This window comes from Oncorhynchus tshawytscha, linkage group LG13, assembly GCF_018296145.1.
Source record: "Oncorhynchus tshawytscha isolate Ot180627B linkage group LG13, Otsh_v2.0, whole genome shotgun sequence".
Classification (NCBI taxonomy): domain Eukaryota; kingdom Metazoa; phylum Chordata; class Actinopteri; order Salmoniformes; family Salmonidae; genus Oncorhynchus; species Oncorhynchus tshawytscha.
The window spans coordinates 76,054,582-76,082,333 of record NC_056441.1 but is presented as its reverse complement, the minus strand read 5'-3'; the positions used below and the strand labels follow the sequence as shown (position 1 = coordinate 76,082,333).

The 27,752-nt window shown below is 48.0% G+C and overlaps 1 protein-coding gene across 3 annotated transcripts in view; it reads right to left on the bottom strand.

Moving 5' to 3' along the window:
• The window catches only part of LOC112266166 (protocadherin Fat 3), a 350,540-nt gene that overhangs the window by 31,560 nt on the left and 291,228 nt on the right, over positions 1-27,752 (bottom strand). For all 3 annotated transcript variants that reach the window (XM_042296360.1, XM_042296361.1, XM_042296362.1), the window contains exons 9-14: positions 26,671-26,881; positions 22,619-25,353; positions 21,067-22,438; positions 12,788-12,984; positions 3,104-3,257; positions 2,788-3,021 (exon numbers count right to left, since the gene is read on the bottom strand). In XM_042296360.1, coding sequence (XP_042152294.1) covers positions 2,788-3,021; positions 3,104-3,257; positions 12,788-12,984; positions 21,067-22,438; positions 22,619-25,353; positions 26,671-26,881 — 4,903 coding nt within the window. The remainder of the gene's footprint in view (positions 1-2,787; positions 3,022-3,103; positions 3,258-12,787; positions 12,985-21,066; positions 22,439-22,618; positions 25,354-26,670; positions 26,882-27,752) is intronic.

Here is a 27,752-nt window from a genome sequence, read left to right as displayed (position 1 = left end):
CATATTCTTTATCCCCTTACACTTGTGTCTATAAGGTAGCAGTTTTGGAATTGTTAGCTAGATTATTTGTTGGTTATTACTGCATTGTCGGAACTAGAAGCACAAGCATTTCGCTACACTCGCATTAACATCTGATAACCATGTGTATGTGACAAATAAAATTTGATTTGATTTGATTTATTTTCACTCTCCCTCCTTCCCTCTCCTCTCCTCCCCTTATAACCTTCTCTTTCCCTCCCTCTCCTCCCCTTATACCCTTCACTCTCTCCCTCCATCCCTCTCCTCCCCTTATACCCTTCACTCTCTCCCTCCATCCCTCTCCTCCCCTTCTCTTTCCCTCCCTCTCCTCCCCTTACACCCTTCACTCTCTCCCTCCATCCCTCTCCTCCCCTTATACCCTTCTCTTCCCCTCCCTCTCCTCCCCTTATACCCTTCTCTTTCCCTCCCTCTCCTCCCCTTATACCCTTCACTCTCTCCCTCCATCCCTCTCCTCCCCTTATACCCTTCTCTTTCCCTCCCTCTCCTCCCCTTATACCCTTCACTCTCTCCCTCATCCCTCTCCTCCCCTTATACCCATCTCTTTCCCTCCCTCTCCTCCCCTTATACCCTTCACTCTCTCTCTCCCTCCATCCCTCTCCTCCCCTTATACCCTTCTCTTTCCCTCCCTCTCCTCCCCTTATACCCTTCTCTTCACCTCCCTCTCCTCCCCTTATACCCTTCTCTTTCCCTCCCTCTCCTCCCCTTATACCCTTCTCTTTCCCTCCCTCGCCTCCCCTTATACCCTTCTCTTTCCATCCCTCTCCTCCCCTTATACCCTTCTCTTTCCCTCCCTCTCCTCCCCTTATACCCTTCTCTTTCCATCCCTCTCCCCCTTATACCCTTCACTCTCTCCCTCCCTCTGGTTCCCTCTTCCTCACTCTCTTTCCCTCCCTCTCCTCCCCTTATACCCTTCTCTTTCCCTCCCTCTCCTCCCCTTATACCCTTCTCTTTCCCTCCCTCTCCTCCCCTTATACCCTTCTCTTTCCCTCCCTCTCCTCCCCTTATACCCTTCTCTTTCCATCCCTCTCCTCCCCTTATACCCTTCTCTTTCCCTCCCTCTCCTCCCATTATACCCTTCTCTTTCCATCCCTCTCCCCCCTTATACCGTTCACTCTCTCCCTCTCTCTGGTTCCCTCTTCCTCACTCTCTTTCCCTCCCTCTCCTCCCCTTATACCCTTCTCTTTCCCTCCCTCTCCTCCCCTTATACCCTTCTCTTTCCCTCCCTCTCCTCCCCTTATACCCTTCTCTTTCCCTCCCTCTCCTCCCCTTATACCCTTCTCTTTCCCTCCCTCTCCTCCCCTTATACCCTTCTCTTTCCCTCCCTCTCCTCCCCTTATACCCTTCTCTTTCCATCCCTCTCCCCCTTATACCGTTCACTCTCTCCCTCTCTCTGGTTCCCTCTTCCTCACTCTCTTTCCCTCCCTCTCCTCCCCTTATACCCTTCTCTTTCCCTCTCTCTCCTCCCCTTATACCCTTCTCTTTCCCTCCCTCTCCTCCCCTTATACCCTTCTCTTTCCCTCCCTCTCCTCCCCTTATACCCTTCTCTTTCCCTCCCTCTCCTCCCCTTATACCCTTCTCTTTCCCTCCCTCTCCTCCCCTTGTACCCTTCTCTTTCCATCCCTCTCCTCCCCTTATACCCTTCTCTTTCCCTCCCTCTCCTCCCATTATACCCTTCTCTTTCCCTCCCTCTCCTCCCCTTGTACCCTTCTCTTTCCATCCCTCTCCTCCCCTTATACCCTTCTCTTTCCCTCCCTCTCCTCCCATTATACCCTTCTCTTTCCATCCCTCTCCCCCTTATACCGTTCACTCTCTCCCTCTCTCTGGTTCCCTCTTCCTCACTCTCTTTCCCTCTCACTCTCCCTCTCTTTCTTCCTCTCCCTCTCTCTCTCCCTTTGATGCCCTTCTCTCTGTCATCCTGCCACAGCGCTTCCTCTTTGAAACCTACCGCCAGTCGACACTGCATGACTTGTTGGTAAACAAATGCGGTTGTGACTTTTCATTAGTGCGGTTGTGACTTTTCATTAGTGCGGTTGTGACTTTACATTAGTGTGGTTGTGACTTTTCATTAGTATGGTTGTGACTTTTCATTAGTGTAGTTGTGACTTTTCATTAGTGTGGTTGTGACTTTTCATTAGTGTGGTTGTGACTTTTCATTAGTGTGGTTGTGACTTTTCATTAGTGTGGTTGTGGCAGAGCTTCATTTTCTTTCCCTTCCCTCTTTGCAAGGCGAGACAGTGACAGCAGCCAAATCCAGAGACAGAATATGAGTGTTAGCAGTTTGTGTGTGTGTGTGTGATTGCTATCAGTAAGTGCTAGTAGCTGGTCCAAATCCAGGGCAAATTAAATACGCTTGCTAACAGCTAACAGTGAGGTAAGTGCTGAGCAGAACAGAGTAAACATTATTATAAACTCTACCCATCTATCAGTTAATATTCAGCTGGATGGGCAACTCTGGTCCTGGAGAGCTGCAGTATGTGCAGGTGAGAGAGAGAGAGAAAGAGTGTGAGAGTGTGTGACAAAGAGAGAGAGAGAGAGAGAGAGAGAGAGAGAGAGAGAGAGAGAGAGAGAGAGACAGAGAGTGAGAGAGACAAAGCGAAAGAGAGACAAAGAGTGTGAGAGTGTGTGACAAAGAGAGAGAGAGAGAGAGAGAGAGAGAGACAGAGAGAGACAGAGAGTGAGAGAGACAAAGCGAAAGAGAGACAAAGAGTGTGAGAGTGTGACAGAGAGAGTAGAATATTCCATTCCTACCTTCATCAGGGTCGATGGCCTGTATGCGTGTAAGCAGGGCTTTGGTGGATGTGTCTTCATACACACTGGCAGTGTAGTGGGGAGCAGAGAACGCCGGAGGGTTGTCATTCACATCCAACAGCGTCAGGTGGACCTCTGCACGACAGAACCGACCACCTCCGTCTGTTGCCTGGGCAACCAGTCTGTACACGGGTGTCTTCTCCCGGTCCAGGGCCTGGGCTGTCTTTAGTTCACCTGAACAGAAAAAGAGGAGAGACAGGTTAAGATCACACTTCAACTTCATTGGCAAATATAAAATAAAGTAAAGGTAGTGTACCAGTGTCTGGGTCGATGCTGTAGTCTTCAGAGCCCGGTCCATGTAGAGAGTACTGGATCCAAGCACTGACCCCTACATCAGCATCGCTGGCCCCAACCCCCACTATCACTCTGTTGACTGGTATATCCTCTGGGACCGAGGCGGTGTACAGAGCCTGCACACACAGCAAGATAGCATCAAACACCACAACACTCATAATTCATAGCATTTACACACACAACAAGAACATACTAACAACAAAAAATCATCCCTCCGAACAAACAGCTCCTCAATCCACAACAACAAGAAAACACTAACATCAAACAGTCATCCCTCTGAACTAGCGTTGCACATTTTGGGGAATATTCAGAGGTGGAAACATTCCGTGGAATGCTCTTCTGCAATGTAGAGACCGGTGTGTCTGTTGTCCTTTGTGTCTGTGCTCTAATAGAATACTGGTTGAGGGGTGGAGATGATGTAGTTAATTATTCCTTGCCCACGAACAATTGACCACCCATCAGAGATGGTTGCAATACAGTCTGCTTTCTCTATGATTTGCTTGACCTTCACTTGAACTCTGTTGAACTCTGCATCCAGCAAATGAGTAGATAAATCATGTCTGGTTGGAGGGGTGTATGCTGGGAAAAGAACAATCAGAAATGTGTATCTTCCAATACACATTGCCTGTGAGCATCAGAGGTGAACCAGTTGTATACACAGCTCGAGCAAGACATTCATCAGCATTTCTCTGACTACGTTCCTCCATTGTGTCAAAAAAACTTCTGATTCAGGAGGATCATGAGCTGTTACTATCGATAAGGTTTCTGATACATAATTTTCACCTCGAATAGAAGTAGAGGGGGTTTTGTAAGAGGTTGCTTGTTGTGAGTGCTGAGGAAACTTTATGCACTTGGCCAGTTGATTCTGTTGCATTCTTCACATATGATTTGGCACAGTTTTTGAAAATGTACACAGCTTTTCCTTCTATACTAGCTGCAGTGAAATGTCTCCACACATCAGATAGTGCCCGTGGCATTTTCATGTAAAGATTCGAAAAAAATACAAAAATACAATACAAATACAATTCCATTCACAGATAAGTAGTTAAGCAGTTAGATTAAACAACTCCTTTGTAAGATAAATGTTTTAAAATGAAATATGTATGGAAACAGGTGAATTAACACTCCTCAGTTAGCAGGCTCAAGCTAAAACCCACATGGTAGCAAAAACAAACTAGCAGAAATTGTTAACAAGTTAGAAATGATTTAAACACACTTTGCTGTAGGCTACTATTTACTAGTTAACAAAAAATCATGTATGTCGTATAAATTATATTCACCCCACCCAGTATTGTAATAAAAACGTACCAGAAAGCATATAGTCATTGGCTCAGACAGTGTAGTAGTGTGGGCTCAATAGCATCTCATTAGTGTGCAAGATCTTGAGAATCAGCTGTACATGTGATGGAAAAATGCACTGTGCATTCAGAGGGTTGCAATTAGATTGAATTGGGGATAGTTTAACCAAAATATGCCACAAGACCTAGAATTGCCTTATGTGTATCTCAAAAAAGGTTCACTGTTATGAGCTAACTTTTTTGATGAATTTAAGCAAAATTCCCAGGCTTAAATTCCCACGAAAAATTTCTGGAAAAAGTCTGGAAATTTACTGGAAAGTTTCCGACCCTTTGCAACTCTACTCCGAACAAACAGCTCCTTCATACACAACAACAGCATACTAACTACATATCAACCAGCATCAAACACACCACAACTCTCCTGATTGTGAACAACAACTCGACAGAGAAAACTAACAGCAGTAACTAAAAAGCAGCAACAAACATTGTCTGTCAAACGGTATTAGAAATCAACACAGTTCCGTAACATATACAGCAAACACACTGCTCAAACAGACACACAACCACAGCTACGTATCACCAGACCTCACACAGGAACACACAGACACAACCACTCCTACGTATCACCAGACCTCACACAGGAACACACAGACACAACCACTGCTACGTATCACCAGACCTCACACAGGATCACACAGACACAACCACTGCTACGTATCACCAGACCTCACACAGGAACACACAGACACACAACCACTGCTACGTATCACCAGACCTCACACAGGAACACACAGACACAACCACTGCTACGTATCACCAGACCTCACACAGGAACACACAGACACACAACCACAGCTACGTATCACCAGACCTCACACAGGAACACACAGACACACAGACCACTGCTACGTATCACCAGACCTCACACAGGAACACACAGACACAACCACTGCTACGTATCACCAGACCTCACACAGGAACACAGGAACACACAACCACCACTGCTACGTATCACCAGACCTCACACAGGATCACACAGACACACAACCACTGCTACGTATCACCAGACCTCACACAGGAACACACAGACACAACCACTGCTACGTATCACCAGACCTCACACAGGATCACACAGACACAACCACTGCTACGTATCACCAGACCTCACACAGGATCACACAGACACACAACCACTGCTACGTATCACCAGACCTCACACAGACACAACCACTGCTACGTATCACCAGACCTCACACAGATCACACAGACACAACCACTGCTACGTATCACCAGACCTCACACAGGATCACACAGACACAACCACTGCTACGTATCACCAGACCTCACACAGGAACACACAGACACAACCACTGCTACGTATCACCAGCACTCACACAGGATCACACAGACACAACCACTGCTACGTATCACCAGACCTCACACAGGAACACACAGACACACAACCACTGCTACGTATCACCAGACCTCACACAGGATCACACAGACACAACCACTGCTACGTATCACCAGACCTCACACAGGAACACACAGACACAACCACTGCTACGTATCACCAGACCTCACACAGGAACACACAGACACAACCACTGCTACGTATCACCAGACCTCACACAGGATCACACAGACACAACCACTGCTACGTATCACCAGACCTCACACAGGATCACACAGACACACAACCACAGCTACGTATCACCAGACCTCACACAGGAACACACAGACACACAACCACAGCTACGTATCACCAGACCTCACACAGGAACACACAACCACTGCTACGTATCACCAGACCTCACACAGGATCACACAGACACACAACCACTCACTATCACACAGACACACACCACTGCTATCACCAGACCTCACACAGGAACACACAGACACACAACCACTGCTACGTATCACCAGACCTCACACAGGAACACACAGACACACAACCACTGCTACGTATCACCAGACCTCACACAGGAACACACAGACACAACCACTGCTACGTATCACCAGACCTCACACAGGATCACACAGACACAACCACTGCTACGTATCACCAGACCTCACACAGGAACACACAGACACAACCACTGCTACGTATCACCAGACCTCACACAGGATCACACAGACACACAACCACAGCTACGTATCACCAGACCTCACACAGGAACACACAACCACTGCTACGTATCACCAGACCTCACACAGGATCACACAGACACACAACCACTGCTACGTATCACCAGACCTCACACAGGAACACACAGACACACAACCACTGCTACGTATCACCAGACCTCACACAGGAACACACAGACATACAACCACTGCTACGTATCACCAGACCTCACACAGGAACACACAGACACAACCACTGCTACGTATCACCAGACCTCACACAGGAACACACAGACACAACCACTGCTACGTATCACCAGACCTCACACAGGAACACACAGACACACAACCACTGCTACGTATCACCAGACCTCACACAGGAACACACAGACACAACCACTGCTACGTATCACCAGACCTCACACAGGATCACACAGACACACAACCACTGCTACGTATCACCAGACCTCACACAGGATCACACAGACACACAACCACTGCTACGTATCACCAGACCTCACACAGGATCACACAGACACAACCACTGCTACGTATCACCAGACCTCACACAGATCACACAGACACAACCACTGCTACGTATCACCAGACCTCACACAGGAACACACAGACACAACCACTGCTACGACCTATCACCAGACCTCACACAGGGATCACACAGACACAACCACTGCTACGTATCACCAGACCTCACACAGGAACACACAGACACACAACCACTGCTACGTATCACCAGACCTCACACAGGAACACACAGACACAACCACTGCTACGTATCACCAGACCTCACACAGGAACACACAGACACAACCACTGCTACGTATCACCAGACCTCACACAGGAACACACAGACACAACCACTGCTACGTATCACCAGACCACTCACACAGGAACACACAGACACACAACCACTGCTACGTATCACCAGACCTCACACAGGATCACACAGACACAACCACTGCTACGTATCACCAGACCTCACACAGGATCACACAGACACACAACCACAGCTACGTATCACCAGACCTCACACAGGATCACACAGACACAACCACTGCTACGTATCACCAGACCTCACACAGGATCACACAGACACAACCACTGCTACGTATCACCAGACCTCACACAGGATCACACAGACACAACCACTGCTACGTATCACCAGACCTCACACAGGAACACACAGACACACAACCACTGCTACGTATCACCAGACCTCACACAGGAACACACAGACACAACCACTGCTACGTATCACCAGACCTCACACAGGAACACACAGACACACAACCACTGCTACGTATCACCAGACCTCACACAGGATCACACAGACACAACCACTGCTACGTATCACCAGACCTCACACAGGATCACACACACAACCACAGCTACGTATCACCAGACCTCACACAGGATCACACACCAGACACACACCACAGACACAACCACTGCTACGTATCACCAGACCTCACACAGGATCACACAGACACAACCACTGCTACGTATCACCAGACCTCACACAGGATCACACAGACACAACCACTGCTACGTATCACCAGACCTCACACAGGATCACACAGACACACAACCACACTGCTACGTATCACCAGACCTCACACAGGAACACACAACCACTGCTACGTATCACCAGACCTCACACAGGATCACACAGACACACAACCACTGCTACGTATCACCAGACCTCACACAGGAACACACAGACACACAACCACTGCTACGTATCACCAGACCTCACACAGGAACACACAGACATACAACCACTGCTACGTATCACCAGACCTCACACAGGAACACACAGACACAACCACTGCTACGTATCACCAGACCTCACACAGGAACACACAGACACAACCACTGCTACGTATCACCAGACCTCACACAGGAACACACAGACACACAACCACTGCTACGTATCACCAGACCTCACACAGGAACACACAGACACAACCACTGCTACGTATCACCAGACCTCACACAGGATCACACAGACACACACCACCACTGCTACGTATCACCAGACCTCACACAGGATCACACAGACACACAACCACTGCTACGTATCACCAGACCTCACACAGGATCACACAGACACAACCACTGCTACGTATCACCAGACCTCACACAGATCACACAGACACAACCACTGCTACGTATCACCAGACCTCACACAGGAACACACAGACACAACCACTGCTACGTATCACCAGACCTCACACAGGATCACACAGACACAACCACTGCTACGTATCACCAGACCTCACACAGGAACACACAGACACACAACCACTGCTACGTATCACCAGACCTCACACAGGAACACACAGACACAACCACTGCTACGTATCACCAGACCTCACACAGGAACACACAGACACAACCACTGCTACGTATCACCAGACCTCACACAGGAACACACAGACACAACCACTGCTACGTATCACCAGACCTCACACAGGAACACACAGACACACAACCACTGCTACGTATCACCAGACCTCACACAGGATCACACAGACACAACCACTGCTACGTATCACCAGACCTTACACAGGATCACACAGACACACAACCACAGCTACGTATCACCAGACCTCACACAGGATCACACAGACACAACCACTGCTACGTATCACCAGACCTCACACAGGATCACACAGACACAACCACTGCTACGTATCACCAGACCTTACACAGGATCACACAGACACAACCACTGCTACGTATCACCAGACCTCACACAGGAACACACAGACACACAACCACTGCTACGTATCACCAGACCTCACACAGGAACACACAGACACAACCACTGCTACGCATCACCAGACCTCACACAGGAACACACAGACACAACCACTGCTACGCATCACCAGACCTCACACAGGAACACACAGATACAACCACTGCTACGTATCACCAGACCTCACACAGGAACACACAGACACAACCACTGCTACGTATCACCAGACCTCACACAGGAACACACAGACACACAACCACTGCTACGTATCACCAGACCTCACACAGGATCACACAGACACACAACCACTGCTACGTATCACCAGACCTCACACAGGATCACACAGACACAACCACTGCTACGTATCACCAGACCTCACACAGGAACACACAGACACAACCACTGCTACGTATCACCAGACCTCACACAGGAACACACAGACACAACCACTGCTACGTATCACCAGACCTCACACAGGATCACACAGACACAACCACTGCTACGTATCACCAGACCTCACACAGGATCACACAGACACACAAACACAGCTACGTATCACCAGACCTCACACAGGAACACACAGACACAACCACTGCTACGTATCACCAGACCTCACACAGGAACACACAGACACACAGCCACAGCTACGTATCACCAGACCTCACACAGGATCACACAGACACAACCACAGCTACGTATCACCAGACCTCACACAGGATCACACAGACACAACCACTGCTACGTATCACCAGACCTCACACAGGAACACACAGACACAACCACTGCTACGTATCACCAGATCTCACACAGGAACACACAGACACAACCACTGCTACGTATCACCAGACCTCACACAGGAACACACAGACACAACCACTGCTACGTATCACCAGACCTCACACAGGATCACACAGACACAACCACTGCTACGTATCACCAGACCTCACACAGGATCACACAGACACAACCACTGCTACGTATCACCAGACCTCACACAGGAACACACAACCACTGCTACGTATCACCAGACCTCACACAGGAACACAACCACTGCTACGTATCACCAGACCTCACACAGGAACACACAACCACTGCTACGTATCACCAGACCTCACACAGGAACACACAGACACACAACCACAGCTACGTATCACCAGACCTCACACAGGATCACACAGACACAACCACAGCTACGTATCACCAGACCTCACACAGGAACACACAGACACAACCACTGCTACGTATCACCAGACCTCACACAGGAACACACAGACACAACCACTGCTACGTATCACCAGACCTCACACAGGAACACACAGACACAACCACTGCTACGTATCACCAGACCTCACACAGGATCACACAGACACAACCACTGCTACGTATCACCAGACCTCACACAGGATCACACAGACACACAACCACAGCTACGTATCACCAGACCTCACACAGGAACACACAGACACACAACCACAGCTACGTATCACCAGACCTCACACAGGATCACACAGACACACAACCACAGCTATGTATCACCAGACCTCACACAGGAACACACAGACACACAACCACAGCTACGTATCACCAGACCTCACACAGGATCACACAGACACACAACCACTGCTATGTATCACCAGACCTCACACAGGATCACACAGACACACAACCACTGCTATGTATCACCAGACCTCACACAGGAACACACAGACACACAACCACAGCTACGTATCACCAGACCTCACACAGGAACACACAACCACTGCTACGTATCACCAGACCTCACACAGGAACACACAGACACACAACCACAGCTACGTATAACCAGACCTCACAAAGGAACACACAGACACACAACCACTGCTACGTATCACCAGACCTCACACAGGAACACACAGACACACAACCACAGCTACGTATAACCAGACCTCACAAAGGAACACACAGACACACAACCACTGCTACGTATCACCAGACCTCACACAGGAACACACAGACACACAACCACTGCTACGTATCACCAGACCTCACACAGGAACACACAGACACAACCACTGCTACGTGTCACCAGACCTCACACAGGAACACACAGACACACAACCACAGCTACGTATCACCAGACCTCACACAGGAACACACAGACACAACCACTGCTACGTATCACCAGACCTCACACAGGAACACACAGACACAACCACTGCTACGTATCACCAGACCTCACACAGGAACACACAGACACAACTACTGCTACGTATCACCAGACCTCACACAGGATCACACAGACACAACCACTGCTACGTATCACCAGACCTCACACAGGAACACACAGACAAAACCACAGCTACGTATCACCAGACCTCACACAGGAACACACAGACACAACCACTGCTACGTATCACCAGACCTCACACAGGAACACACAGACACACAACCACAGCTACGTATCACCAGACCTCACACAGGAACACACAGACACAACCACTGCTACGTATCACCAGACCTCACACAGGAACACACAACCACTGCTATGTATCACCAGACCTCACACAGGAACACACAGACACAACCACTGCTACGTATCACCAGACCTCACACAGGAACACACAGACACACAACCACAGCTACGTATCACCAGACCTCACACAGGAACACACAGACACAACCACTGCTACGTATCACCTGACCTCACACAGGAACACACAGACACAACCACTGCTACGTATCACCAGACCTCACACAGGAACACACAGACACAACCACTGCTACGTATCACCAGACCTCACACAGGAACACACAGACACAACCACTGCTACGTATCACCAGACCCCACACAGGAACACACAGACACAACCACTGCTACGTATCACCAGACCTCACACAGGAACACACAGACACAACCACTGCTACGTATCACCATACCTCACACAGGAACACACAGACACACAACCACTGCTACATATCACCAGACCTCACACAGGAACACACAGACACAACCACTGCTACGTATCACCAGACCTCACACAGGAACACACAGACACACAACCACAGCTACGTATCACCAGACCTCACACAGGAACACATCTCAAATACACTCTAAATTATATAGTGGTTGTTTACATTAAAGTAACAGACCGTGCAAAATCTGAAACAGAACCAACTGCAGCCAACAAAAGGATTAAATATGAGTTATGACTGAGGCTTGAACATAAAACACAACCACATATAAGACAGGTGGAATTCAACTTTAAAGTCACATTTCTGTGACAGTTATGGGAAAGCTTACAATAAACAATGAACACCAATGATAATCATTACCAAAGTTTTACTATGTTTAGGAAACTATGTCATTCAGAAAACATATCAGAATAATGACCAATAAACATAAACATATCAAATGCAATAGTGTACAGAAAGAAAAGTCTGTAAATAAAATGTGGCTGACCTCGTCGCAGACCGGGCTGTTGTCATTGGTGTCAGTCACAGACACCTCCACGGTTGCCCTGGTGACGAACAGGCCGTCGCTAGCGGTAACGTTGAGAAGGTACAGGTCCTGTTCCTCACGGTCCAGTGGGCGCTTCACATACATCTTCCACTCGCCTTGCACCTGCCCCAGGGCAAACTCCCCTCGAGGGTTCCCACCTGAGGAGAGAGAGAGAGTTTATATACACACCCAAGGGTTCCTACCTGAGGAGAGAGGGAGGGAGGGAGAGTTTATATACACACCCAAGGGTTCCTACCTGAGGAGAGAGGGAGGGAGGGAGAGTTTATATACACACCCAAGGGTTCCTACCTGAGGAGAGAGGGAGGGAGGGAGAGTTTATATACACACCCAAGGGTTCCTACCTGAGGAGAGAGGGAGGGAGGGAGAGTTTATATACACACCCAAGGGTTCCTACCTGAGGAGAGAGGGAGGGAGGGAGAGTTTATATACACACCCAAGGGTTCCTACCTGAGGAGAGAGAGAGTTTATATACACACCCAAGGGTTCCTACCTGAGGAGGGAGGGAGAGTTTATATACACACCCAAGGGTTCCTACCTGAGGAGAGAGGGAGGGAGGGAGAGTTTATATACACACCCAAGGGTTCCTACCTGAGGAAGGAGGGAGGGAGGGAGAGTTTATATACACACCCAAGGGTTCCCACCTGAGGAGGGAGGGAGGGAGTTTATATGCACACCCAAGGGACGATACCTGAGGAGAAAGGGAGAGAGTTTATATGCACACGCAAGGGTTCCTACCTAAGGAGAGAGGGAGGGAGGGAGGGAGGAAGGGAGGGAGAGAGTTTATATGCACACCCAAGGGTTCCTACCTGAGGAGAGAGGGAGGGAGGGAGAGTTTATATACACACCCAAGGGTTCCTACCTGAGGAGGGAGGGAGGGAGGGAGGGAGAGTTTATATACACACCCAAGGGTTCTCACCTGAGGAGGGAGGGAGGGAGTTTATATGCACACCCAAGGGACGATACCTGAGGAGAAAGGGAGAGAGTTTATATGCACACCCAAGGGTTCCTACCTGAGGAGAGAGGGAGGGAGGGAGGAAGGGAGGGAGAGAGTTTATATGCACACCCAAGGGTTCCTACCTGATGAGAGAGGGAGGGAGGGAGGAAGGGAGGGAGAGAGTTTATATGCACACCCAAGGGTTCCTACCTGAGGAGAGAGAGAGAGTTTATATACACACCCAAGGGTTCCTACCTGAGGAGAGAGGGAGGGAGGGAGAGTTTATATACACACCCAAGGGTTCCTACCTGAGGAGAGAGGGAGGGAGGGAGAGTTTATATACACACCCAAGGGTTCCTACCTGAGGAGGGAGGGAGGGAGGGAGAGTTCATATACACACCCAAGGGTTCCCACCTGAGGAGAGAGAGAGTTTATATACACACCCAAGGGTTCCTACCTGAGGAGGGAGGGAGGGAGAGTTTATATACACACCCAAGGGTTCCCACCTGAGGAGAGAGAGAGAGTTTATATACACACCCAAGGGTTCCTACCTGAGGAGAGAGGGAGGGAGGGAGAGTTTATATACACACCCAAGGGTTCCTACCTGAGGAGAGAGGGAGGGAGGGAGAGTTTATATACACACCCAAGGGTTCCTACCTGAGGAGGGAGGGAGGGAGGGAGGGAGGGAGGGAGGGAGGGAGGGAGGGAGGGAGGGAGGGAGGGAGGGAGGGAGGGAGGGAGGGAGGGAGGGAGGGAGGGAGGGAGGGAGGGAGGGAGGGAGAGTTTATATACACACCCAAGGGTTCCTACCTGAGGAGGGAGGGAGGGAGTTTATATGCACACCCAAGGGACGATACCTGAGGAGAAAGGGAGAGAGTTTATATGCACACCCAAGGGTTCCTACCTGAGGAGAGAGGGAGGGAGGGAGGAAGGGAGGGAGAGAGAGAGTTTATATGCACACCCAAGGGTTCCTACCTGAGGAGAGAGGGAGGGAGGGAGGAAGGGAGGGAGAGAGAGAGTTTATATGCACACCCAAGGGTTCCTACCTGAGGAGAGAGAGAGTTTATATGCACACCCAAGGGTTCCTACCTGAGGAGAGAGGGAGGGAGGGAGGAAGGGAGGGAGAGAGTTTATATGCACACCCAAGGGTTCCTACCTGAGGAGAGAGGGAGGGAGGGAGGAAGGGAGGGAGAGAGTTTATATGCACACCCAAGGGTTCCTACCTGAGGAGAGAGAGAGTTTATATGCACACCCAAGGGTTCCTACCTGAGGAGAGAGAGAGGGAGGGAGGAAGGGAGGGAGAGAGTTTATATACACACCCAAGGGTTCCTACCTGAGGAGAGAGGGAGGGAGAGAGTTTATATACACACCCAAGGGTTCCCACCTGAGGAGAGAGGGAGGGAGAGAGTTTATATACACACCCAAGGGTTACTACCTGAGGAGAGAGGGAGGGAGGGAGTTTATATGCACACCCAAGGGTTCCTACCTGAGGAGAGAGAGAAAGTTTATATACACACCCAAGGCTTCCTACCTGAGGACAGAGAGAGAGTTTATATACACACCCAAGGGTTCCTACCTGAGGAGAGAGAGAGAGATTATATACACACCCAAGGGTTCCTACCTGAGGACAGAGAGAGAGTTTATATACACACCCAAGAGTTCCTACTTGAGGAGATAGAGAGAGTTTATATACACACCCTGAGTTTATATAACAACATCCTAATTAGTTTTCCTCTCATCTCCTATTATTACAACATCCTAATTGGTTTTTCCTCTCCTCTCCTATTATAACAACATCCTAATTGTTTTTTCCCCTCCCCTCCTATTATAACAACATCCTAATTGTTTTTTCCTCTCCTCTCCTATTATAACAACATCCTAATTGGTTTTTCCTCTCTCCTCCCCTCCTATTATAACAACATCCTAATTGGTTTTTCCTCTCCCCTCCCCTCCTATTATAACAACATCCTAATTGGTTTTTCCTCTCCCCTCCTATTATAACAACATCCTAATAGTTTTTCCTCTCCCCTCCTATTATAACAACATCCTAATTGGTTTTTCCTCTCCCTCCCCTCCTATTATAACAACATCCTAATTGGTTTTTCCTCTCCTCTCCTATTATAACAACATCCTAATTGGTTTTTTCTCTCCCCTCCCCTCCTATTATAACAACATCCTAATTGTTTTTCCTCTCCCCTCCTATTATAACAACATCCTAATGTTTTTTTCCTCTCCCCTCCCCTCTTATTATAACAACATCCTAATGGTTTTTCCTCTCCCCTCCCCTCCTGTTATAACAACATCCTAATGGTTTTTCCTCTCCCTCCCCTCCTATTATAACAACATCCTAATGGGTTTTTCCTCTCCCCTCCCCTCCTATTATAACAACATCCTAATTGGTTTTTCCTCTCCCCTCCCCTCCTATTATAACAACATCCTAATGGTTTTTCCTCTCCTCTCCCCTCCTATTATAACAACATCCTAATTGTTTCTTCCTCTCCCCTCCCCTCCTATTATAAAAACATCCTAATTGGTTTTTCCTCTCCTCTCCTATTATAACAACATCCTAATTGGTTTTTCCTCTCCCCTCCTATTATAACAACATCCTAATTGTTTGTTCCTCTCCTCTCCTATTATAACAACATCCTAATTGTTTTTTTCTCTCCTCTCCTAGTATAACAACATCCTAATTGTTTTTCCTCTCCCCTCCCCTCCTATTATAACAACATCCTAATTGTTTTTTCCTCTCCCCTCCCCTCCTATTATAACAACATCCTAATTGGTTTTCCCCTCCTATTATAACAACATCCTAATTGGTTTTTCCTCTCCGTCTCCCTCAATATGGTCTGATGATAGCTCTAAACACCCAGCTTCTGATTCATCTCAACATCACTAAACTCTGTGTAATTAAAATCAGCCGGTGGCTAAATGCATGATCTTGATCTATGGATGCGACTCGGGTGGGGACGATGGATGCAAACAGAGTGGATATAAAACGATTTCCATCATTGTAAATGAATCAGACACACTTCTTCTAAGCCTGCCCAGCCACACTGCACCCCCATTACATCACTAGCACTCAATCATTACATTTCCTTTTCCCAGTTTGTTTACATTTGATGAAACTTTCATGTTACCTCATCAAGGATGGTGTAGGGGAACAAAGACGCAGGCGTCTAGACGAGGCTTTGAAAGCGGCTGGGAGTCAACGCCTGTGGATGTATCATATCCTATCCCCTGGCTTCCGTCAAAGTTTAAAAATCCTCTCCGAGTTATAATAAACTACTGCTACCTCAGAAAGGATGAAGGTTTGGCAGATAGAACGCCATCAGGTCGCCAAGACAACACCAAACAACGTTAGATAATAATACAGCAGTAATGAAATAGTCTGTAAAATATCTGGCTCAGCTAAATCAAATTATGTTGTTTTTCACCTTGTGGTGTTCTTCAATACAGGTCTTCCCATATATCCCTGGCTTTGTGGTGTTCTTCAATACAGGTCTTCCCATATACCCCTGGCTTTGTGGTGTTCTTCAATACAGGTCTTCCCATATATCCCTGGCTTTGTGGTGTTCTTCAATACAGGTCTTCCCATATACCCCTGGCTTTGTGGTGTTCTTCAATACAGGTCTTCCCATATACCCCTGGCTTTGTGGTGTTCTTCAATACAGGTCTTCCCATATACCCCTGGCTTTGTGGTGTTCTTCAATACAGGTCTTCCCATATACCCCTGGCTTTGTGGTGTTCTTCAATACAGGTCTTCCCATATACCCCTGGCTTTGTGGTGTTCTTCAATACAGGTCTTCCCATATATCCCTGGCTTTGTGGTGTTCTTCAATACAGGTCTTCCCATATACCCCTGGCTTTGTGGTGTTCTTCAATACAGGTCTTCCCATATATCCCTGGCTTTGTGGTGTTCTTCAATACAGGTCTTCCCATATACCCCTGGCTTTGTGGTGTTCTTCAATACAGGTCTTCCCATATACCCCTGGCTTTGTGGTGTTCTTCAATACAGGTCTTCCCATATACCCCTGGCTTTGTGGTGTTCTTCAATACAGGTCTTCCCATATATCCCTGGCTTTGTGGTGTTCTTCAATACAGGTCTTCCCATATATCCCTGGCTTTGTGGTGTTCTTCAATACAGGTCTTCCCATATATCCCTGGCTTTGTGGTGTTCTTCAATACAGGTCTTCCCATATATCCCTGGCTTTGTGGTGTTCTTCAATACAGGTCTTCCCATATATCCCTGGCTTTGTGGTGTTCTTCAATACAGGTCTTCCCATATATCCCTGGCTTTGTGGTGTTCTTCAATACAGGTCTTCCCATATACCCCTGGCTTTGTGGTGTTCTTCAATACAGGTCTTCCCATATATCCCTGGCTTTGTGGTGTTCTTCAATATAGGTCTTCCCATATATCCCTGGCTTTGTGGTGTTCTTCAATACAGGCCTTCCCATATATCCCTGGCTTTGTGGTGTTCTTCAATACAGGTCTTCCCATATATCCCTGGCTTTGTGGTGTTCTTCAATACAGGTCTTCCCATATATCCCTGGCTTTGTGGTGTTCTTCAATACAGGTCTTCCCATATACCCCTGGCTTTGTGGTGTTCTTCAATACAGGTCTTCCCATATACCCCTGGCTTTGTGGTGTTCTTCAATACAGGTCTTCCCATATACCCCTGGCTTTGTGGTGTTCTTCAATACAGGTCTTCCCATATACCCCTGGCTTTGTGGTGTTCTTCAATACAGGTCTTCCCATATACCCCTGGCTTTGTGGTGTTCTTCAATACAGGTCTTCCCATATACCCCTGGCTTTGTGGTGGTGTTCCCATATATCCCTGGCTTTGTGGTGTTCTTCAATACAGGTCTTCCCATATATCCCTGGCTTTGTGGTGTTCTTCAATACAGGTCTTCCCATATATCCCTGGCTTTGTGGTGTTCTTCAATACAGGTCTTCCCATATATCCCTGGCTTTGTGGTGTTCTTCAATACAGGTCTTCCCATATATCCCTGGCTTTGTGGTGTTCTTCAATACAGGTCTTCCCATATATCCCTGGCTTTGTGGTGTTCTTCAATACAGGTCTTCCCATATATCCCTGGCTTTGTGGTGTTCTTCAATACAGGTCTTCCCATATATCCCTGGCTTTGTGGTGTTCTTCAATACAGGTCTTCCCATATACCCCTGGCTTTGTGGTGTTCTTCAATACAGGTCTTCCCATATATCCCTGGCTTTGTGGTGTTCTTCAATACAGGTCTTCCCATATACCCCTGGCTTTGTGGTGTTCTTCAATACAGGTCTTCCCATATATCCCTGGCTTTGTGGTGTTCTTCAATATAGGTCTTCCCATATATCCCTGGCTTTGTGGTGTTCTTCAATACAGGCCTTCCCATATATCCCTGGCTTTGTGGTGTTCTTCAATACAGGTCTTCCCATATATCCCTGGCTTTGTGGTGTTCTTCAATACAGGTCTTCCCATATATCCCTGGCTTTCTAACTATTTCCTGCTGTGTCAAAGATCAATTCAAAGTGTCTCGTTGTAAAAGTGTGTAAAATCCGTGTCTCTCTGCTGTGTAAGGTCACATCTAGCTGTCGTTCATTCTCTCCGTCGCACAGCAGTGTGTAACATCAATTCATTCTCTCTCTCTCTCATCCTCCTCTGTCTCTTTGCAGTGTGTAGCATATGTTTATTCTCCTTCTCAATCTATCTACCTTTCTCTCTTTGATGTAGGTAAGGTCACAGCTCTCCTGTCTTTCATTCTCCCTCCCTCGCTCCCTCTCTCTCTACTGGCGATGCTCATTAGAATGCCATTCAGCAGAGGGGTTCCTTAGCTTCCCAGTTGGCATGGCGATCCACCGCTCCGTCTCATTGGGCGTTCCTACTTAATTATTATTTTTTCACTTGTCAATTAGCAGAGAATAAATTGGACAACTCTTACCCTCTTTCAACAGATGTAGTCCTCTTTTGTCCTTCTCTCTAACCTTTGATATCTCTGTTTAGTTATCAAACTAGACTAGACACTCTTTCAGGTACTTCACAGGTACTTCACCAAATCAAATACTTACTGAATGGCAAAAACGTTTATGAAAATCAACTCCTATTGATGTCCCTGTGTCAACCACAATCTAATTAACCCTCTCCAGTCTCCCGCCACAAAGACTTTAAAAGAAACATCCATCCATTAAACTCATGGAGAGAGATAAAAACAGGACTTATTGCTATAGCAACAAATGTCATCAAATGCGCTGCAGGTACTCGTGTCTTTAAACGGTTTACTCTGCCTGTATTTACTACCTCAGCGGCCTTCGGCGAGGTTGTAATTTTGTGGTAAATGTCAGGGTTGTTGTGCAGGCATGTCATATTTTGTGGTGAAAAAATGCTTATCTGGCAGTGAGCGCTAGTCTCAGCAGTATTCAAATCATTATTACTGCGACAACGCTTGTTTATTAATCAAGCCCCCACTGCTGGTATGCGCAAGTATACCTAACATACAAATAAGAAATGTATGAATTATAAATCATGCCTCATCCTTAATTTAGTGTTATGAGTTTCCCTCTTGTTTATTCACGAGAGTTGTTGTGATGGTTTGGAGAGTGGCCAGGCAGAATACAAATGAAGAGTTTATCTGAAGTAAACAAGGAGACAGACAGACCCCGACAGACAGAGCCCGACAGACAGAGCCCGACAGACAGACAGAGCCAGCCCGACAGACAGACAGAGCCAGCCCGACAGACAGACAGACAGAGCCAGCCCGACAGACAGACAGACAGAGCCAGCCCGACAGACAGACAGACAGAGCCAGCCCGACAGACAGACAGACAGAGCCAGCCCAGACAGACAGACAGACAGACAGACAGACAGACAGACAGACAGACAGACAGACAGACAGACAGACAGAGACAGACAGACAGACAGACAGACAGACAGACAGACAGACAGACAGACAGACAGACAGACAGACAGACAGACAGATAGATAGATAGATAGATAGATAGATAGATAGATAGATAGATAGATAGATAGATAGATAGATAGATAGATAGATAGATAGATAGATAGATAGATAGATAGATAGATAGATAGATAGATAGATAGATAGATAGATAGATAGATAGATAGATAGATAGATAGATAGATAGATAGATAGATAGATAGATAGGCAGGCAGTGAAGTGAGACAGGGGGACAGAAGACAAGTTGAAAGACAGACAGTGAGACATATAAAGATACATAGAGGGCACAGACAGCTAAACACATTAATAGCACAAACACTCCCATTCTATGACTCACCTGTGATGTGATAGCTGACTTGGCGGTTCACTGCAGAGCTGTCGTCGTCTCTAGTGTTGAGCACCGCCACCACCTCGCCAGGGGGGTCGCTCTCGCGCACTGAGCCCAGGTACCTCTCATCCAGGAAGCTGGGCGGGTTGTCGTTGATGTCTGACACGGCCAAGGTCAGCGTAGAGGTGGAAGAGAGGGTCAGGGCCTCCCCCAGGTCTGAGGCCACAACCAGGAAGGTGTAGGATGGGCACATCTCGTGGTCCAACTCCTTGAGAGTAGAGATCCAGCCCGTGTTGCTGTCAATGGTGAAGGTCTCTGTGGATTGGTCCGGCTCCCCTTCAGATTGAGCCAAAGTGCCTAGGTTGTATGTAACCTGTCCGTTAGCTCCAGAGTCTGGGTCCAGAGCCTGAACCTGGATGATTATGGTGCCGATAGGCATCCCTTCCATCACTGTCGCCTCGTAAGAGTTGGATTCAAATGCTGGCTTGTTGTCGTTCAGATCCAAGACTTTGACTTCTACGTCAACGCTGGTCACAGAGTCCAGCTTTGCCTGCTGGACGGTGGCGGTGACCTTGAAGTGGAAGGAGGTGATGACCTCATGGTCAAGGGGCTTGTCCAGCTTGATGACCCCAGTGTCCCTGTCCACCACCAGGACTCCCTCCAGGTTGTTCTCCCCGGTCTCTCCATTGACTAGAGCAAATGTGACTGGCAGCGAGACGTAGCCTGGTGGGGTGATGAGGCGGACGGACCCTAGGGCAGCTCCTATAGGGGTGTCCTCTGGGACGGTAAAGGAGAACTGGGGTTGGGTGAAGGAGGGGATGAGGGCGTCAGGTGCCAAGACATGGATGTAGACTGATACTAAAGAGTGCTTGACAGGGATGCCTCCATCAACTGCTTTGACAAAGAAAGACAGGACTGAGTTGCGCAGGTGGCTGAAACTCCCCTTGGTGACCATCCAGCCGTTGTCAGGGTCGATCTCTAAGATATCCACCACGGGTACGTGTGCCTCGCTGTAGAGCGAGTATGTCACCTTAGAGTTGGCACCATCATCAGGATCATATGCCTGGATCTGGGTCACCAGGAAGCCCTTGCCAACGTCAGATTTGACAGAAGCACGGTATTCCACAGCTCGAAAGCGAGGGACGTTGTCGTTGTCATCCACCAGGGAGACACGGACGGTGCAGTAGGAGGCCCTTCCACCCCCGTCCTGGGCTGCCACCATGAGGAAAATATTCTTGTTGGCTGGGTCCTCTCTGTCCAGCTTCTCCAAGGTGGTGATCTGACCATTGGCGTCCACACTGAACTGGTCCTTGCCCACGTCATTGATGAATGAGTAGGTAATCTGGCCAAACACTCCTGGGTCAGCATCGGTTGCCCTCACCTGAAAATAATAGTTAAGTTACTTTCTTTTAGATGGGGTATTGCACATGTCAAACAAAACATATTACAAATACTATTACAAATACAGTATCATGTACATCAAAGCTTCATTCAATAAAATACATATCATTGTTTCAATTAAAGTTCATATGCTGAATACTTCAAAATGAATGGTTCTTACCTGGATCACCTTTGTTCCTATAGCTGCATTTTCCCGTACCTCTGCCTCGTAGGGATTCAGTTCAAACACAGGGCTGTAGAGGTTTGCCCCCAGGACCCTGACGTGCACCTGGGCCGTGCTGGTGAACACCCCATCAGACACGGATACATTCAGACTGTAGGCTGGCTCCATCCTCTGCTTCCTGTGACCAGACAGCATGATGATACCCGTCTTACCATCCATCACAAAGTTCATCCTCTCGTTTCCTGACAGGATGCTGTACTCCAGTTTGTCATAGTCTGAGCTGTCAGCATCCGAACCCTGGATGCAGGTCACAAAATGGCCCCTAGGGGCCAGCTCGCTGACATAGGCCTCGTAGAGAAGCTGGTTGAACACCGGAGGGTTGTCGTTCATGTCGTTCACCACAAGCACGACCGACACTTCACTGCTCAGCGGTGGGAAGCCGTTATCGGTTGCCCTGACGATGAAGTCATAGCGCTGGACAAGCTCGTGGTCGAGCATGCGGGCGGTCAGGATGAGGCCACTGCTGCTGTCAATGTGGAAGTGGTCGGTGCTGTTGTAGGCATCTGTGGGATAGAAGATCTGATAGTGTACGATGTTGTTCTTCTCAGAGTCTTGGTCGGTAGCCACTACTTGCAGCGCCGGAGTGCCGATCATGGCAGTCTCAGACAGAACTGCCTTATAGGATGTTTTTTCAAACACCGGAGGGTTATCATTGACGTCATTAACTGTGACATCTACGTCCACCTCAGCACGGGCGCCGGTCAGGTAGTCTGTGGCTCTGACAGTCAGACGGAAGGATGAGGCGATCTCATAGTCCAGGGAGTTGATGACTTTAATGACTCCGGTGTCAAAGCCGATGTCAAACTGCAGAGAGGGGTCTCCCTCCACGATGGTGTAGATGATGTTCTGGCCCTCTGGGCTGGTGGCATTGATTCCTAATATAGGCGTGTGTACCGCTACATCCTCGTTCACCGCCACTGCATAGAAGGACTTGTCAAAGACGGGCATGGCCTTGTTCACCACGGTGATGGGGAACTCTACGGCAGATGAGAGGGGAGGGTAACCTCCATCCTTGGCATAAACTACCATCTGGTACTCCTGGTTGGACAGGTCAGACTCAAAAGCCTCCTTCAGACGGAGGCCGCCCGTCAGCCTGTCGATCTCAAAGTGTCCGTGGTCGTCTTTGAGGTAGTAAGACACCTCTCCGTTGATGCCTTTGTCATGGTCCATGGCGGTGACTCGGAATATGGGCACACCAGGTTTAGCCTCCACTTGGACAGCAGCGTAATACGGAAGTCCCAGGAACGCAGGAGCATTGTCGTTAATGTCCTCTACCTGGACCCTGACAATCACCCTGGCAACACGCAGACGGTCGTGTTCCCTCCCAGCCTCCACCACCAGCTCATAGAACTCCTGCTCCTCACGGTCGAAGGGAATCCCAGTGGTCTGGATTACGCCCGAGGTGGGTCGGATCCGGAAGCATGTCCCTGGATTCAGTAGGGTGTACTTGAGGGGCTCGTTGAGGCGATTCCCCACTGCGTTGACCACAGCCACTTTGGTGATGTTGGTATTGTTCTCCTGGATGGACGAGGAGTAGAGGCTGTGGGCAAAGAAGAGGCCAGAGTCCAGCGTCTCACGGACGAGAACAGTGACTAGAGTGGTGCTGGAGAACTTTCCATCAGACACTTTGACGTTGAAGCGGAACCGTTCCTTGGAGAAGTTGTTGTTCTTGACGATGATGATGCCGCTGGAGAGCTGGATGGCAAAGTGCTCCAGGTTTCCGTCTGTCAGTGAGTAGGTGAGTTCTGTGGGGACGTTTTGGTCTGGGTCTGTGGCTGAGACCTGTAATGCCTCTACTCCTACATAGGTGGGCAGCAGCAGGACAGTTTCGTAGGCGTTCTGGGTGAAGACAGGTGGAGAATCGTTTGTGTCGATTACCTGGATGGTGACCTCAGTGGGGCTATCCGCTGTCAGCTGAGGCCTCCCACTGTCCCTCACGTGAACATGAAAGTTAAAACTAGCAAACGTCTCGTGGTCCAGGTTGGCGATAGTCCTGATGGAGCCGGTGCCAGAATCCACTTTAAAGAACATCTTGGCTGTGTCCTCAACGATCTGATAGACCAGGAGAGCATTCTGGTTGCGGTCAGCATCAGTGGCCTTGATGACCAAAGGAGTGTTGTCTGGGTTCAGGACCACACTGTTGATGGGTGCCGCCTCGCTGATACTACCCTGGTAGCGTAGCAGCTGGAAAACAGGTGGGTTGTCATTTTCATCCACCACCCGTATGAGCAGGGTGGCATTGGAGGCCATGCCAGCCATGTTGGTGGCCTGGACGATCAGGTTGTAAGATGCTGTGGTCTCATAGTCCAAGGGTTTCTGAGTTGTGATCACGCCGCTGTACTGGTTGATCCTGAAGGTGCGTTCGCTGTTGCCATGTCGGATGTCGTAGGTCAGCGTGGATTGGCTCATGGCGCTCACCGTGGTGACAGAGGTTCCCACGGCAACATTCTCTGTGACCTCGGCCTGGTGTTCGGTCTGGGAGAACTTGGGTCCGGCGTTGTCAGACAGCGTGATAGCGATGCGAACCACAGAGTTGGCAGAGAGTGGAGGGGAGCCATTGTCGGTAACTCTGACGGTGATGATGTAATGGCCGATAGTGGAGAGGTCAAGCTCGCGGGCCACAGAGATGATCCCCAGAACCGGCTCAATCCAGAATGTGTTCCCTGTGTTGCCTAAAGGAAAACAGACATAACAACGAATATTCAGTGATAAAAACTAGTGCAACTAAATCTTTATCAACTGTTTGTATATTGTAATTTTTTATCGATATACTGTCTCTATCAGGGGTCCACCCACCTATAAGTAGTTTGCCAAACAATTCTGAAAGTACATGCAATTTTCACGCGTTCCACCACAAACTGTCGTAAACAAATCTCACAGGTATCATACACTGCAAGCTCCCAGCTACTATCTAATCAACACAATATTGACATTATCCCACCTCTGGTTAGCCACTATTAGCCACTACTGTGCACTTTGTCTATCGCTCCATGTTTATCCAGTTGATGTGATAACCATCTTGTAGGTTGAAAATAATGGGCATACTTTCCCCAAAACATTGTCAATGAAATGTTAACTACAAAGTAGGCTTACCTGGCAGAAGTATATCATGAGTAAGTATATAAATTGTATTTATTATTTTCTAACTTTGCCATGAAATGTGTAGCAGCAGTACAGAACCATCGCTCGAACGGCACATTCCTCACATTAGACGGCAATTAAAGGGCCAGATGTATAATTAAATTATACTCAAAAATCAATTTTCGTTTTTTCCAGACCCCCCAGAAAATGGTCTTCTGATGGGATTTAAGCATGATATGACATCCCATTTTATTGTTTCTCTATGAATTGTTTTTATTTTGAGAGTAAAACATAAATCTAAAATAATAAAAAATGTTTACTGAGAAACAGAATTTGTGAAAATCTCACATTTTATAGGCCCCCCTTAGAGTGGTTTATTAATCATTATTTTTACCAGGTATACTAAGGACCCGGGGAAGAGTTGTAGAGGAGGAGAAGAGAAGAATATTTGAAAGCTAGAAAAAAATATAGCTTGCGCAATGTTTCCTTTTTTAAAAGTAGCTCTCATGCTAGAAAAGGTTGGAGACCCCTGGTCTATATCTATGTATAGTTAGACACACCTTATTCTTTTGATAGTTCTAAAACTCTTATTATAAACCCGGGCAGTTCGAGCCCTGAATGTTGATTGCCTGAAAGCCGTGGTATATCAGACAGTATACAATGGGTATGACAAAACATTTATTTTTACTGCTCTAATTACATTGGTAACCAGTTACTATTACTATTATATTATAAGGCTCCTCTGGGATTTGTGGTATATGGCCAATATACCACGGCTAAGTGCTGTGTCCAGGTACCCCGTGTTACGTCATGCATAAGAACAGCCCTTAGCCGTGGTATATTGGCCATATACCATACCTCCTCAGGCCTTATTGTTTAATTACAAAGCCATTTGTATAGTTGCTCACCTGATTCCATGGTATAGAGGAGTTCTGCGTTCTCTCCTTTGTCCTTGTCCAGGGCAGTCACCTGGAGCACAGCAGAGCCCACTGCTGCAGACTCATAGACCGAACCCTCGTACAGAGCACTGGTGAACACTGGGACATGGTCATTAACGTCCTCCACATCCACCAACACTCGGGCCAGGTTCCTCCTGTATGGAAACTCCTGGTCTTTTACCTGAGGGAGAAATGTTTTCTAATCATTGGTCTACTAATACAGGTGTGTAGTATTAGATCTGACACAACTACATTTCTCATTATATAACTGGCATGAGGCAAAATAAACAGTTGCGTATTACAAAATAGCTTTCTATGTTACGGCAAAGAATAAACAAACACATAGACTCAATAGGACAGCATTACTGGACTTTCCCTTTAAAACATGTACTGAAGCTTTAACTTCCCATGAAATGAAAAGGGAGTGTCACTGCAAACCATTATGGGTCTTTTGGGACGGACTAATCCCGTCATCGGGAGAGCAGATGAGAATTAGAGGGCTAATGAGATGCATATTTATGCCCCGATGCGAGACTCTCCACAACAAGAGAATGGGATCAGAGAAAAAGCTTGTCTCATACGAGGCGCCACACAGGGGGAGTATTAATAGAACCAGCATTAGCATCAGAATTAGCGCTAGCTCTGCTGGCGGTATTATGAAACACTGGCTAGTTCAACACACTTAACACAACCCAATGGGCCTAGGAGTGATATAATAACCCTAGACTGAAGGGTGTTATGGTACTGAGGAAGTGGTAGGCGGACGATCACTGGGTCCATTGGAGACAATAGATCTGTTCTGTCTGTGTCTTCCTGTGCCTGTCTGTGTCTGATCGGTCTGTTCTGCCTGTGCCTGTCTGTGTCTGTTCTGTCTGTGTCTTCCTGTGCCTGTCTGTGTCTGATCGGTCTGTTCTGCCTGTGCCTGTCTGTGTCTGTTCTGTCTGTGTCTGTTCCGTCTGTTCTGTCTGTGTCTGCCTGTGCCTGTTCTGTCTGTGTCTGCCTGTGTCTGTCTGTGTCTGTTCTGCCCGTGTCTGTGTCTGCCTGTGCCTGTC